Source organism: Colossoma macropomum, unplaced genomic scaffold (genome assembly GCF_904425465.1).
Source record: "Colossoma macropomum unplaced genomic scaffold, Colossoma_macropomum, whole genome shotgun sequence".
In the NCBI taxonomy this organism is placed as follows: domain Eukaryota; kingdom Metazoa; phylum Chordata; class Actinopteri; order Characiformes; family Serrasalmidae; genus Colossoma; species Colossoma macropomum.
The window spans coordinates 10,031,870-10,044,875 of record NW_023494799.1 but is presented as its reverse complement, the minus strand read 5'-3'; the positions used below and the strand labels follow the sequence as shown (position 1 = coordinate 10,044,875).

The window sequence follows — 13,006 nt, the reverse complement described above, 5'->3', positions numbered from 1 at the left end:
ACCTCACTTGACTAATGCTCTTCTGTCAGGTTGCAATCAGATTCTCACAGCAATGTTCCAACATCTAGTGTAAAGCCTTCCCATAAGAGTAGAGGGTGTTATCGCAGAAAAGGGGGACAAACTTCTTAGTAAAACCTTTGATTTCGGAAGAAACACTGGAAGAGCAAATGTCTACAAACTTCTGGATGCTAGTAACATTTCTGTGGAAGTCACAGCTGTCAAGGTATAAGAGAAAGAGAAACTAAAGCTGTGTTTAATCTTGCAACACCAATGGTGAATCACCTTTGAATATTCTCTTTAGTCTAGGTTTAAGCTTAATCTGTCTCTCTACAACGGACCATATATGTTTTAGTGCAGGTTTACCAGCCAGGGATTAAGCCTACACACCATTTTGAGTGGATATTCTCCACTGAAACCAAAACGTAGTCCAGGACTAAGCTTAATCTCTATCTAAGATACTGACCCCTCAGGTTTTCAGTGGGGTCTAGGTAACAGGACAGGGACAGGGGACTGTAAAAACGTGATTCTGTAATCAGTGAAATGTTTTGTTTTGTTTTTTTAACATCCCTTTGTTCATTGGTCTACTGAAAGATACTTTGCATTTGTTAGAGATGACTTGTATTAATGCGCAATTTCTATTTATTTACTGATTTTAATAAAACATAAAGCAATAAATGTGCCATAATTTTTGCACAGGCCACATTTTATGCTTAATTGTTTATCCAGTATGATCAGTTCAGCAAATAAACAGTAACTGTGCATTAAACTGTGCAGAAGTGTGTTCTCTATGGAGTATGTTAACTTACTTAGAAAATCAACAAAACATGTCATTTGGCCTGATGTGGCCAAAGTTTTACATACAACGGTATATATGCATGTGATATGTTGGGTCTGAGAGAGGCCTGAGAGTTTCAAGTGACTAATTCGATATAAATCAAGTGTAAAGGTAATAAATTACTGTGTGAACTAAGAATTCATTAATGAAAAGTCTCTGAAGGTAACTGGATCCTTGTTTTCCAGGGCAGAAGTTCAGTGTAATTGAAGGAAGAAAAATGCATGTTAAAATAGACTAAATAAAGAAATGAATGAATAAATCAATCAATCAATCTATCAATCAATCAATCTTCCTCAATGTGCAGAGCATGCAACCAGTCAAACCCACCACACTCAGTTCCATGAATATATATATTCAAGATGTTATTGTGAAACCGACTGAGGGCAGTGGTAACTGTCAGTCAACTGCAATGACTCAAGGACAATTTAATTGTGATTTGCAAATTTTTTTTATTTATTTTTTATAATGACATGATAAAGCACAGCTCAAATAAAAAAAAAGCAAAAGAAAAAAATTAGGGAATGCAAAAAGAAAACATTTTGTTTATTGATTGTTTCATTGTGTCATTGATGATTTCCTTGATCCAGGGAAGAAATTGCGATATCTTCGTGTAGACGTTTGGCACTGTCGGTTTGTCACAGTTCCCACTTTCATGGAAAGACATGATGCCGACTGCGATATTATTACACACCAAAGGACCTCCGGCACCTCCCTGTAAAAACACCTATGTTAGTACATTGATTAACTGACCCCTCATTAAGCTGCTGTAAAGCACATTAGATAGCTTTTATAGCTACAGCGAGAGAGAGAGAGAGAGAGAAAGAGAGAGAGAGAGAGATTTGGCACTTTACCCTACAAAATCCACGGCCGGAACCTGCGCACAGCATACTTGATTCTGAGAAATATTGTCCCCAGTCACTTTTGCATTTTTTTGTTTCTATGACGCTGACGTCTGCCTCCAGAAGACGGGAACTTGAAGGGCCTTCAGATGAATTTTTTCCCCAACCAGCTATGCTGCAAATAGTATTGGCCTCGACATCCTTATTTGTTTTGGGGATGGAGATCCACTCAACAGTTTTGCTCCTTTGGGCTGGTTTTTCAAGCTGAAACAAGATCACAATTATTAAATAATGAAGTGAATAGATGCTACACTTCTCACAGAATGACAGACCCAAGTACAAACATGAATGAGGGGGACTGATTGTCAGTCTGTTTACCTCCAGGAGCATGATGTCATTGTAAAGACGCCTGTAACCAGGATAGACATGGTAGAACTTCACTGGTATGCGGTAATAGTTACAGTTGTCCAGATCATGAGCACCAATCACCACTGTCAGATTCATCCCACTGTTAAGAGGAATCAAATGATAGAAACTTGATGACTTTTGTTTTGTACTGAAGTATACAAATTCTTTAATTATGCTGTTCTGAAACATCATCTCCTGCTGATTTATATATTTATTAATATGTTCTCATCATGGACCCAAAATACTACTAGCATTAAAACTATGAAGCAGAAGTTAGTTTCTTATTCTCCAGTTTTATTTTTCCATTCCATCTTAAATGGTGCAGAAGTATTATAGTACCTCTGGCATTAGAATGTAACTGCTGCATCATTTAAGGTGGAACAGGAAAATTCAAAGAAGAAGCTGGCAAATGTCCTTATCAGAAAATGTTATCAAGGGGTAAGCAGTAATAGTAAACTGAGTCTGTATTGAACTAACATTATTAAAATTTGCAAAAGAGTTGCAAAGCTGTAGTAATGATATAGGATAAATTGTTAGTATACAGGCTACGGCAGTTGGATCACTTTGTGGTTTGCCTGCCTTCTTTGACCAGAAGAGTATTAAAAGAGGTGAAAACCACTGTCAGTCTGGTCATGTTGAGCAGTGTTGCCTGAGTGCAGGTCAGCTTGTAGGGCTAATTTACCTTACTATTAATTAGTCTGATGACGTAGATTTAGTGCACAGTAGCATGAGCTTACATGTAGCGATATTCCTATACTAACCTCTAGGTAATCATCAATTTTCAAAATTGACAAGCTTACCAGCTCTGTGTCAGATATTTCTCAGTGGATGTCACAATTTTAATTAGAAATAAAAAAAAAACCTAAAGAGAAAATACTAAAATACTGATTTATTATTACAATAAATAATAACAAGAAGCTGTTTTTGTGTCACATACCAAGCGTGAAAATGAAACCTGGCCATATCCTTAGACATGGAGCTCTGTTTTATTCCGTAAACACAATCACTAAATTTGAGAAATATTGATAACATTCAGCCTTTTCTACCTCAGAGCGATGCAGAGAAACCTGTTCATGCATTTGTCACAATCTGATTACTGTAAAGCTCTTTTTACTAGGTTTCCTTACAAAACAACACATCCTGTATAACTACCAAGCACAGCTACCTAACTACCTAACAAAAACAAAAAAGAGCTTATATTACACTCATTTAGAAACAACTGCACTGGCTGCTTTTAAAGGTCTTTTACTAGTTTTTAAAGCTCTAAATGGCCTTAAAGCACCTGCGTACCTCACAGAACGTCTGTTCATGTTCCAGCATGTAATCTTAGATCTGCAAAATCTGGCCTTCTGCAAATACCTTCCATGGAATATAGACAACGTGGCGAGACTTTTTCTGTTACTGGGCTTCTAATGTGTGGAATTCCATCTTTTATTAGGCAGTGATGCTCAGTAAACTTTGAAGAAACATTTGAAAATGTATCTCTAATTTAGCTTTTAATTAAAATTTATACTCTTAACTTTCATTTATTTATTTATTTTTCCCAAAATTGCCATTGTAGAACATCATCTATAATAGAAGAAAATCAAACTCAACTTTAATATCTTCTATTACTCTTAAAGTTTAACCTCTGTCTGTAAAGCACTTTGAGCTGCCACCAGTATCCGGTATGAAAAGCGCTCTATAAACAAAGTTGTTGTCGTTGTTGTTATTATTATTATTATTATTAGTAGTAGTAGTAGTAGTAGTAAGTTCATGTTTCATGTTGTGTGTTGAATTTTATTTTCAATTTTATTTTGTTATCAGGCACTGAGTTCAGCATGAAATATTCAGTGACACTGGATGATTTTGTCAATTTTCGTATTTGTGTAAAAGTATGTCATCAAGTAAGCAAAAGCTTGTGTTACGCCATCATGTTACAGCTGGTGCTGGTGAGACTTTATTTTGATTGGTCCTTTTTAGATGAAACAAACACTCAACAGACTCTCAATAACATCAACAACATATCAGTGATGTAGCAGCAGTGAATACATTCAGACTTTCAAGATTTTAATGAACTGCATGAATAAAATTTGCTCATTATCTGCTCATTGATGGCTTCAAGATTTTTAACTCTGTGAATTCAGATGCTGCACAACTGCTATTTCAGTGATATGTTGATGTGTTACTGACACTCCTTCAAGAGTTTATTAATCATCTACAAAGGACCACCCAAAATAAAGTGCTACCCTGTTGCACAGTGACTTTTTTCATGGTTTTCATTTTTCATGGCCATGGCAGTAACGCAGATGCATTTCCTGTCTTTGTAGCCCTCTTTCCAGCTGTTTGATGCTTATCTGGTCAGTCCAATGGTGATCCCTTTCCACTGATAGATGTAGTAGATTGACTAATAAATAGTCCCTCGACAGATGAGCTAGTCATTGTAAACCTACAAAGAGCATCTATATGGTAGATGTTTCTGATAAAATGGCCAGCAAGTGTACTAAACAGGTGTACCTAATAAACCTCAGTATATAAGCCGAGGCTATTTCTGCTCAAACCTGTCTCTGTTTGAGATAAATATGATTTCATTATTCTGTGATCACTAAAGAATCATTGTGTAAGTGTAGCGTACTTTTCCTCAGTGTTACAGATCACATGATCACAAGGATAAAGATCATTCTTAGAGCTAAAACACAGTGAGAAAACATTGGGTTGAAGAAAAGAGAGGAAAAAAACAGCTTACTTGTTCCAGCAGTGCGCAGCCGACATGACAAAGGATTCAGACACAAGAAAGCCACCACAGTGGTGTTTCCCATTTTCCTGAAGAGAAACCATGTAGGGTCTGGAGTGAGGTTCAGCCTCTGTGCCATTCACTATGCCAACACTAACGCTGGCTGAGAGAGAAAGAGTGAAGCCAACCTGGTTAGAATTAGACTAAAATGAATGTAACTGCCTTGTTTCTGCACTAGACATCTCAAAAGCAAAATTAAATGATATACATTATTTCATATTTGAAAATGAATACCTGACACAAATGAAACATCATAAGATACAGGAGGAGGAGGCCTGGAGTGAGAGGATACATACCAGAATGGCTCAGACATGGCAGCAGAGCAGCGAACAGAAGCAGGCAGGTGAACACCATGGAGCAGAGCAGAGCGAGTGAGTTCTGCTCAGAGAGAAAGAGGAGTTTAAGTAGTGCAGTGCATCAGTCTCGATCACTCTGCATTTCCTTTTACAAAAATGCCCTTAACTGCACACAGTACTGTGCAAAAGTCACAGGACACATGTCATTGTTTAATTTCCTCTCAAGCTATTCATTTTTAAACATCAAGACAAAGGATATTTTTAAACTCATATATTTAACAGAAAATTACACAACTTAATATAACAACTAAATATTATATCAAAGTTTCATGTCCATGCGTTGTCTTCACTACAGCTTTTATTACTACTTTTATTTCAGACTTATAGTGCTGAGTTGTCTTCTTACAGTGTAAGGATGGACAGAAATACGTGTGGATCTTTTCAGATCTGAAGTAAGAATGGAGCTTGATTTTCTCCTCTCTCTCAAAGATGAAAGGTAAGTACTTTTTATCTGTTGGTGACAGTTGTGGTGGTCTACTTTTTCTCTGTATCTGTTAATTGTAACTCCAGTTTTTTCACTATATTTTTGCTTAAGAAGCCCAAGCTAGAATTTCTTAATATGAATCACTGTGTTGCAAGTATATTAGATATACATACCTTGTCCCTACAATCACTGGCCATTTTATCAGAAGCACAGGTGCATTTTATAGATTTACAGTAACTGACTGTAGCCAATCAGTTGCCACACAATTTATCAGCACCCCCACCCCTCAATCTTGTCCATTAATGGAAAGAGTAGTAGTACCACCGCAGACCAGAAATTATTTGAATCATGGATGATTATCAGCACAGCACATGGTAGTAAACCACTTAGTAGATGTGTCCAGATATAGACCATTTGTTGAAGATGCGATATTTACCAAGTGTTTTAATTTGCCATATGAACTGCTTTAGCCGATGCTGTACAAATATTAATGCATAGTTGGTAATATTACTAGAAAGGCTAAGAGTAAGGCAGGTCAAGAGTAACTGCTCCACTACCAACTGTGTTGGTACCCTCTGTACCACATAACTGTACCATATTCTGCTCCAGTTATATATTTATAGTAAGTCCAAACACCCTCTCCTAACTCCACACTTTTTATTTTTATAGGTACACAAGGTACAAATATGCACATTTCCCCAGAGTAAGTGAGTGTAGTGTACCTTTAAAACTTATTTAGGTACACAATGAGGCCTTGAGGCAGGCCCAGCCACAGGGAGTCATGTAGTGCCCCACCAACTAATCATCACGGCCCCCTGCTTTTTATACATGCTTCTATAGCTGCAGGAAGAAAAAAAAGAACAAACTGAACCTCATGTGTGCTACTCTTCTTGCTGCGTGTGCCTAATATAAAAGGCTACATCAGTTAACATGGGAGGATTTGAATGAGTCACTCTGTGTTGGCTGCATTACAGGAATGTGGTTTATGTTGTGGGAAGATAAATGAGTAGATTTTCTGAATGAGTGGACCTTTGGTGATCTGCTGTTGATTGTTTGTTTGCAGTGGTGAATCATGACAGTTAGAGCAAGGCCTTCAACATAAGTTGAAAATAGTACAAAGACAACATATCAAATGTTGAAACTGAGAAATTTTATTGTTTTTTGAAAAATATATGCCCATTTTGAATTTGATGCCAACAAATGTTCCAAAAAAGTTGGGACGGGGGCATGTTTACCACTGTGTTTCATCACCTCTTCTTTTAACAGCACTCTGTAAGCGTTTGGGAACTGAGGAGACACTGCTGCATTTCTGAAAGTGAAATGTTTTTCCATTCTTGTTTGATACGGGATTTCAGCTGCCCAACAGTTCGGGGTCTCCTTTGTCGTATTTTTCATTTCATAATGTGCCAAATGTTTTCAGTGGTGACAGGTCTGGGCTGCAGGCAGGCCAGTTTAACACCCAGACTTTTTTAATACGGAGCCATGCTGTTGTAATACATGCAGAATGTGGTTTGGCACTGTCTTGCTGAAATAAGCAAGGCCTTCCCTGAAAAAAAGGTCAGCTGGATGGTGGCCAAAACATGTATATATCGTTGAGCATTAATGGTGTCATCACAGAGGTCCATGTCACCCATGCCATGTGCACTAATGCCCTCCTATACCATCATGAATACTGGCTTTTGAACTGTGCACTGATGACAAGCTGAGTGGTCTTTAGCTGGGAGGATACGGTGTCCATGATTTCCAAAAAGAATTTTTGATTCATCGCACCACAGGACACTTTTCCGCTTCCCCTCTACTTTAAATGAGCTCAGGCCCAGAGAAGGTGGCAGCATTGCTGAATCCTGTTTATATTTGGTTTCTTCTTGGCATTTTAGAGTTTTAACTTGCATTTGTGGATGCAGTGATGAACTGTGTTCACAGACAGTAGCTTTCAGAAGTGTTACTCAGCCCATGCAGTGATTTCCACTACAGAATCATGTCTGTTTTTAATGCAGTGCCACCTGAGGGCCCAAAGATGGTGGCCAGCAAATACTGGTTTTTGGTCTTGTCCCTTGCATACAGATATTTTTCCAGATTCTCTGAATCTTTTAATGTTATTATGTACCGTAGATGATGAAAAGCAAAAGTTCTTTGCTATTTTACGTTGAGAAACGTTATTCTTGAATTGTTGCACTATTTGACCGTGTAGTCTTTCACAGAGTGGTGAACCCCTCCTCATCTTTACTTCTGAAAGACTCAGCCTCTCTGGATGATCTTTTATACCCAATCATGTTACTGACCTGTTGTCAATCAACTACCAGGTGTTTTTTTTTAGCATTACACAACTTTATCAGCTTTTTGTTGCCTCGTCCCAACTTTTTTGGATCGTGTTGTTGTTATTGAATTCAAAATGTGCATATATTTTTCAAAAAACAATAAAATTTCTCAGTTTCAACATTTGATATGAAAGTTTCAGAATTTCAATGGATTATTATGTTCCCTGACTGAAGATACTGAGATGTACCCTTGAGGGTACCACCCCAGTGACAAGGGTTACAGCCCCAATAACAGTTTCACACCTTTATTTCTGAGAGTGTCTGTAGATCACAGTGTTCAGAAATCTTCTTTGATTTAGTTGAGAAGTTGAAACTGTAATGAGAGGAATCAGGAGATGCTTCTTATACTGTTAATGTTTTGTACCACCAGTTCTTATTTGTGGGCATGATAATGGATGAACAGAGCATATTTCCACTGTGATCGTAAGTGCATTAACACCTCCGTGTTGCCCACTCACACAGCTTACATGATCATACACTTGGCAACAAGGTGTAGGTGCTCTTCTTACAAATGCTGCTGTAGCTTCAGCATTTCTGCATGCACGAAATGTCATTGTGTCATCCATCTGTACTGCTATGTTTATCTCACCATCAATCTGACTTTGCATCACTTCTGCACTGCTAGCTGTGATGTGGTTTTGTCACGTGCTACACATACTCGAATGAGTGTGACATTTATCAGATTAATCAAAAAGCTTAACTGATCGAAATACAAGAAGGTTGAATTTCAAACTGGACATTTTTAGAACCAGTATGCTGCTGTGTCACTCTGGATTAGGCTTCTAAATCCAGAAATCTACCTGTTAGTCAAAGGTTGTTTAGGGAACCACTTGGTGGGGCTTGTTTGAATGGCCTGCTTCATTTTAGCACTTCAATGAGGTTGAAAACAGGACTCTGACTTGGCAATTACAGATTATGCAATTACTTGGTTCTGAACACAGAGACTAACCATTCTAATGGCAAAGTGTTCTCTTACAAACTGTGTCCAGCATGGTTTTCTCACAGTTCCGTTCAGTGCTGCAAAATGGTTTGGGGGGCTGCCATTACGCTGTCGAATTTCCCAATACAGCTTGTAATTCACAATTCAATGACTGTGCTGTTCCTGATGCAGTAAAGCAACCTCATGCTGCTATAGTCCCTCCACCATGCTTCACAGTTTGGAGGAGGCTTTGGTGCTGCTTCAGAGGGCTTTGTGTTCTCTCCAACAACTCACTCAACAGATTTGAGATGAAATGGAATGCAGGCCTCATCACCCAGCATCTGTACCAGACTTCACTAATGTTCTTATAGCTGATGGAACTATGGAACTGGATCCCTGCAGCAGTGTTCCATAATCTAGTGTGAACCTTGACACGACAGTAAAGGCTGTTACTGCATGGAAGGTGGGACAAACTCCAACTTCATCATTTTTGGCACTATGTTTTTGGGAACTCTTAAGGTGTATCAGAATCAGGCTTTATTTACCAAATTTGTTTGCACATACAGGGAAAATGAATTCGTGTAGCAAACGTGGAATTCAAGCCAGCTCGGGTGGCGTTAAAGCAAAAGGGGAAATTCTAAAATTCATGTTCAAACCTGGTAAGACTCTAATTTTCAGGCAAATTCTGTTATGCTGGAAATATAATTTGTAAGAAAAAAGAACTATATTAAATTTTTGTACCCCTAAATACCTGCCCCTTTATGAGACACTATATTGCCAAAAGTATTCGCTCGTCTGCCTTCACACGCATATGAACTTGAGTGACATCACATTCTTAATCCATAGGGTTTAATATGATGTCGGCCCACCCTTTGCAGCTATAACAGCTTCAACTCTTCTGGGAAGGCTTTCCACAAGGTTTAGGAGTGTGTTTATGGGAATGTTGGACCATTCTTCCAGAAGCGCATTTGTGAGGTCAGACACTGATGTTAGACGAGAAGGCCTGGCTCACAGTCTCCGCTCTAATTCATGTTGGTGTTCTGTTGGGTTGAGGTCAGGACTCTGTGCAGGCCAGTCAAGTTCTTCCACACCAAACTCGCTCATCCATGTCTTTATGGACCTTTGTGCACTGGTGTGTAGTCATGTTGGAACAGGAAGGGGCCATCCCCAAACTGTTCCCACAAAGTTGGGAGCATGAAATTGTCCAAAATCTCTTGGTCTGCTGAAGCATAAGAGTTCCTTACACTGGAACTAAGGGGCCGAGCTCAACTCCTGAAAAACAACCCCACACCATAATCCCCCCTCCACCAAACTTTACACTTGGCACAATGCAGTCAGACAAGTACCGTTCTCCTGGCAACCACCAAACCCTGACTCGTCCATCAGATTGCCAGACGGAGAAGCGTGATTTGTCACTCCAGAGAACACGTCTCCACTGCTCCAGAAACCAGTGGCGGCGTGCTTTACACCACTGCATTTGATGCTTTGCATTACGCTTGGTGATGTAAGGCTTGGATGCAGCTGCTCAGCCATGGAAACCCATTCCATGAAGCTCTCTACGCTGTTCTTGGGCTAATCTGAAGGCCACATGAAGTTTGAAGGTCTGTAGCAATTGACTCTGCAGAAAGTTGGCGACCTCTGCGCACTATGCCCCTCAGCATCCCCGGCCCCACTCTCATTTTACGTGGCCGACCACTTCGTGGCTGAGTTGCTGTCGTTCCCAATCGCTTCCACTTTGTTATGATACCACTGACAGTTGACTGTGGAATATTTAGTAGCAAGGAAATTTAATGACTGGACTTGCTGCACAGGTGGCGTCCTATCACGGTACCACGCTGGGATTCACTGAGCTCCTGAGAGCAACCCATTCTTTCACAAATGTTTGTAGAAGCAGTCTGCATGCCTAGGTGCTTGATTTTATACACCTGTGGCCATGGAAGTGATTGGAACACCTGAATTCAATGATTTGGATGGGTGAGTGAATACTTCTGGCAATATAGTGTATGTTGAATAAATTGTACATAATGACTGACACTGGACATCGATTAAATGAAAGGTGGTCTCTCACTGTTGTAATGTTTTTTTTGGGAATTTTGAACATGTTTCTTGCAAGTTCTGTCTTGGTTTGTGTGATACTCGGGGTGGAAATCATTACTGCAGTTTGAGATTCATGACGACTGTAACATGCTTGCTGCATGCACTGATACCACTGATAACACAGGAGAGCTTTGCAAGTTGCAGCGGCATCCTACAGACGCAGAGCAATTCCCATTTCTGATCTACACTGTGCATTTAGCTCCGCTTTTGTAGAAGAAAGGACATTAGTACAGTCTTCTCACAAACCACTCATCCCCCCCCAGTGGGTTGCGACCCACAGTTTGAAAACCACTGGCCTAGATTACTCACTTCCTCATCTCTGTTCAGATAAGGGCTGAAGCTGTACAGAACTGTGCAGTTATGAGCTTTCTGCTCTTATATGTAGTGTAAAAAGTTAAAGTTAGGGTACAGTATCAAAATCTTAGGCCCACTTAATTAAAAGTGGATCTTCGGAACAAAAATATCCTATTTATTATATATAAGTATATGTTATTATATATAAGTATAATAAAAACTGTCCAGGGGACTTCCAGCCTTCTGCCCAAGGAACGCTGGGATAGGCTCCAGCATCCCCTGTGACCCAGGGGAATGAGTGGCTTAGATGATGAGTGAATGAGTGAATGTATATACTTTGAACATACATATATATTACACACACACACACACACACACACACATACAAATATATATTATATATATATATATATATAGATAGATAGATAGATAGATATATAGCTAGATAGATAGCTAGCTAGATAGATAGATAGATAGATAGAGAGAGATAGAGATAGAGGCAGCACGGTGGCGCAGTGGGTAGCGCTGTCGCCTCACAGCAAGAATGGCCTGGGTTTGAATCCCGGCCGTGCGACCAGGGTCATTTCTGTGTGGAGTTTGCCTGTTCTCCCCGTGTCTGCGTGGGTTTCCTCCGGGTACTCCATGACAGCTGGGATAGGCTCCAACACCCCACTGTGACCCAGAAGGATAAGTGGTTTAGATGATGTATGTATATATGTAATCACACATATAATGTATGTGTGTATATATAAAATCACAAGCACATTTGGTGATGTTGAGGTCTGGACACCTGCTTTTTCAGTGATTTTCTTAAGCAAGTGGATTATGCAATATCTGATCTCCTCAGTAACATTTTCTGAAAAAAAAAAAAAGAATAACTTGGACTCAAACATTCTGTCTAATTACTTTAGTTTCTGTAACCTTGACATACAACATCAATGACTTTGAAACTGATGCAGATTGTCCTGGCACAGTGTTTGGAATAACCTGCGCTTTTGTTATAATTAACATTTAAACAATTAAATATATCTCAATCTAACTAAATTTAAATTTAAATTTAAGTTTATATTCTAAAGTAAATACTACACTGTTGGTGCCTTAAAGCTTTAGAAGCTGTGATGTTTGCTTTTGTCTTGCTTCTATCATTGTAATGTTGTAGTATGATTGATGGGCTGTCATCATCTGCTGCCACCCTGTGGATAATAAAATACATAACTTTCAATTCACAGTTAAAATACTTGCTGAACCTGAGAAATTTCTCTCTCATTCACATACAGCTGGTTTTCTTTCCTTCTTACTCATCCAGTGATGAAGCAGAAGGTGTCAGCAGTCTACTTTTAATGGCATTCAGGCTTTTACCAGCACACAGTGATGAACTGTCTACCAAAATAATTTATCTTGAGTACCTGCCCAGATGAGTCACATGTATAATCCGGGCACTCGGGGCAGGTTCTCAAGTTCTAATCTGCAGCCATACTGAGCCACAATCCGCTCTGAGTTGGTTTATCATCCCCTGATCCTCTTTTAGACTCCCATTCATTTTTTTAACAACACTTAATAAAAACCCCCTAACCCCCACCTAGCAACACCCTAGCAACCACCTAGGACATCATAGCAATCCTCTAGCAACACCTTAGCAACCTACTGGGATACCATAGCAACCTAGAAACACCTTAGCAACCTAATGGGATTCCATAGCAACTGCCTAGCAACACCTTAGCAAGCACCTGGGATGTCATAGCA

The 13,006-nt window shown here is 39.3% G+C and overlaps 1 protein-coding gene across 1 annotated transcript; it reads right to left on the bottom strand.

Annotated features, from left to right (window-relative positions):
* Positions 1 to 1,312: 1,312 nt before the first annotated feature.
* LOC118819155 (granzyme B-like) lies at positions 1,313 to 5,890 on the bottom strand. The gene is made up of 5 exons (XM_036586830.1): positions 5,152 to 5,890; positions 4,808 to 4,958; positions 2,053 to 2,182; positions 1,687 to 1,938; positions 1,313 to 1,547 (listed from the first exon to the last, which is right to left on the bottom strand). Exons 1-5 carry the CDS (start codon positions 5,207 to 5,209, stop codon positions 1,350 to 1,352), a joined length of 789 nt encoding a protein of 262 aa, XP_036442723.1. The 5' UTR covers positions 5,210 to 5,890; the 3' UTR covers positions 1,313 to 1,349.
* Between the last annotated feature and the right edge of the window lie 7,116 nt (positions 5,891 to 13,006).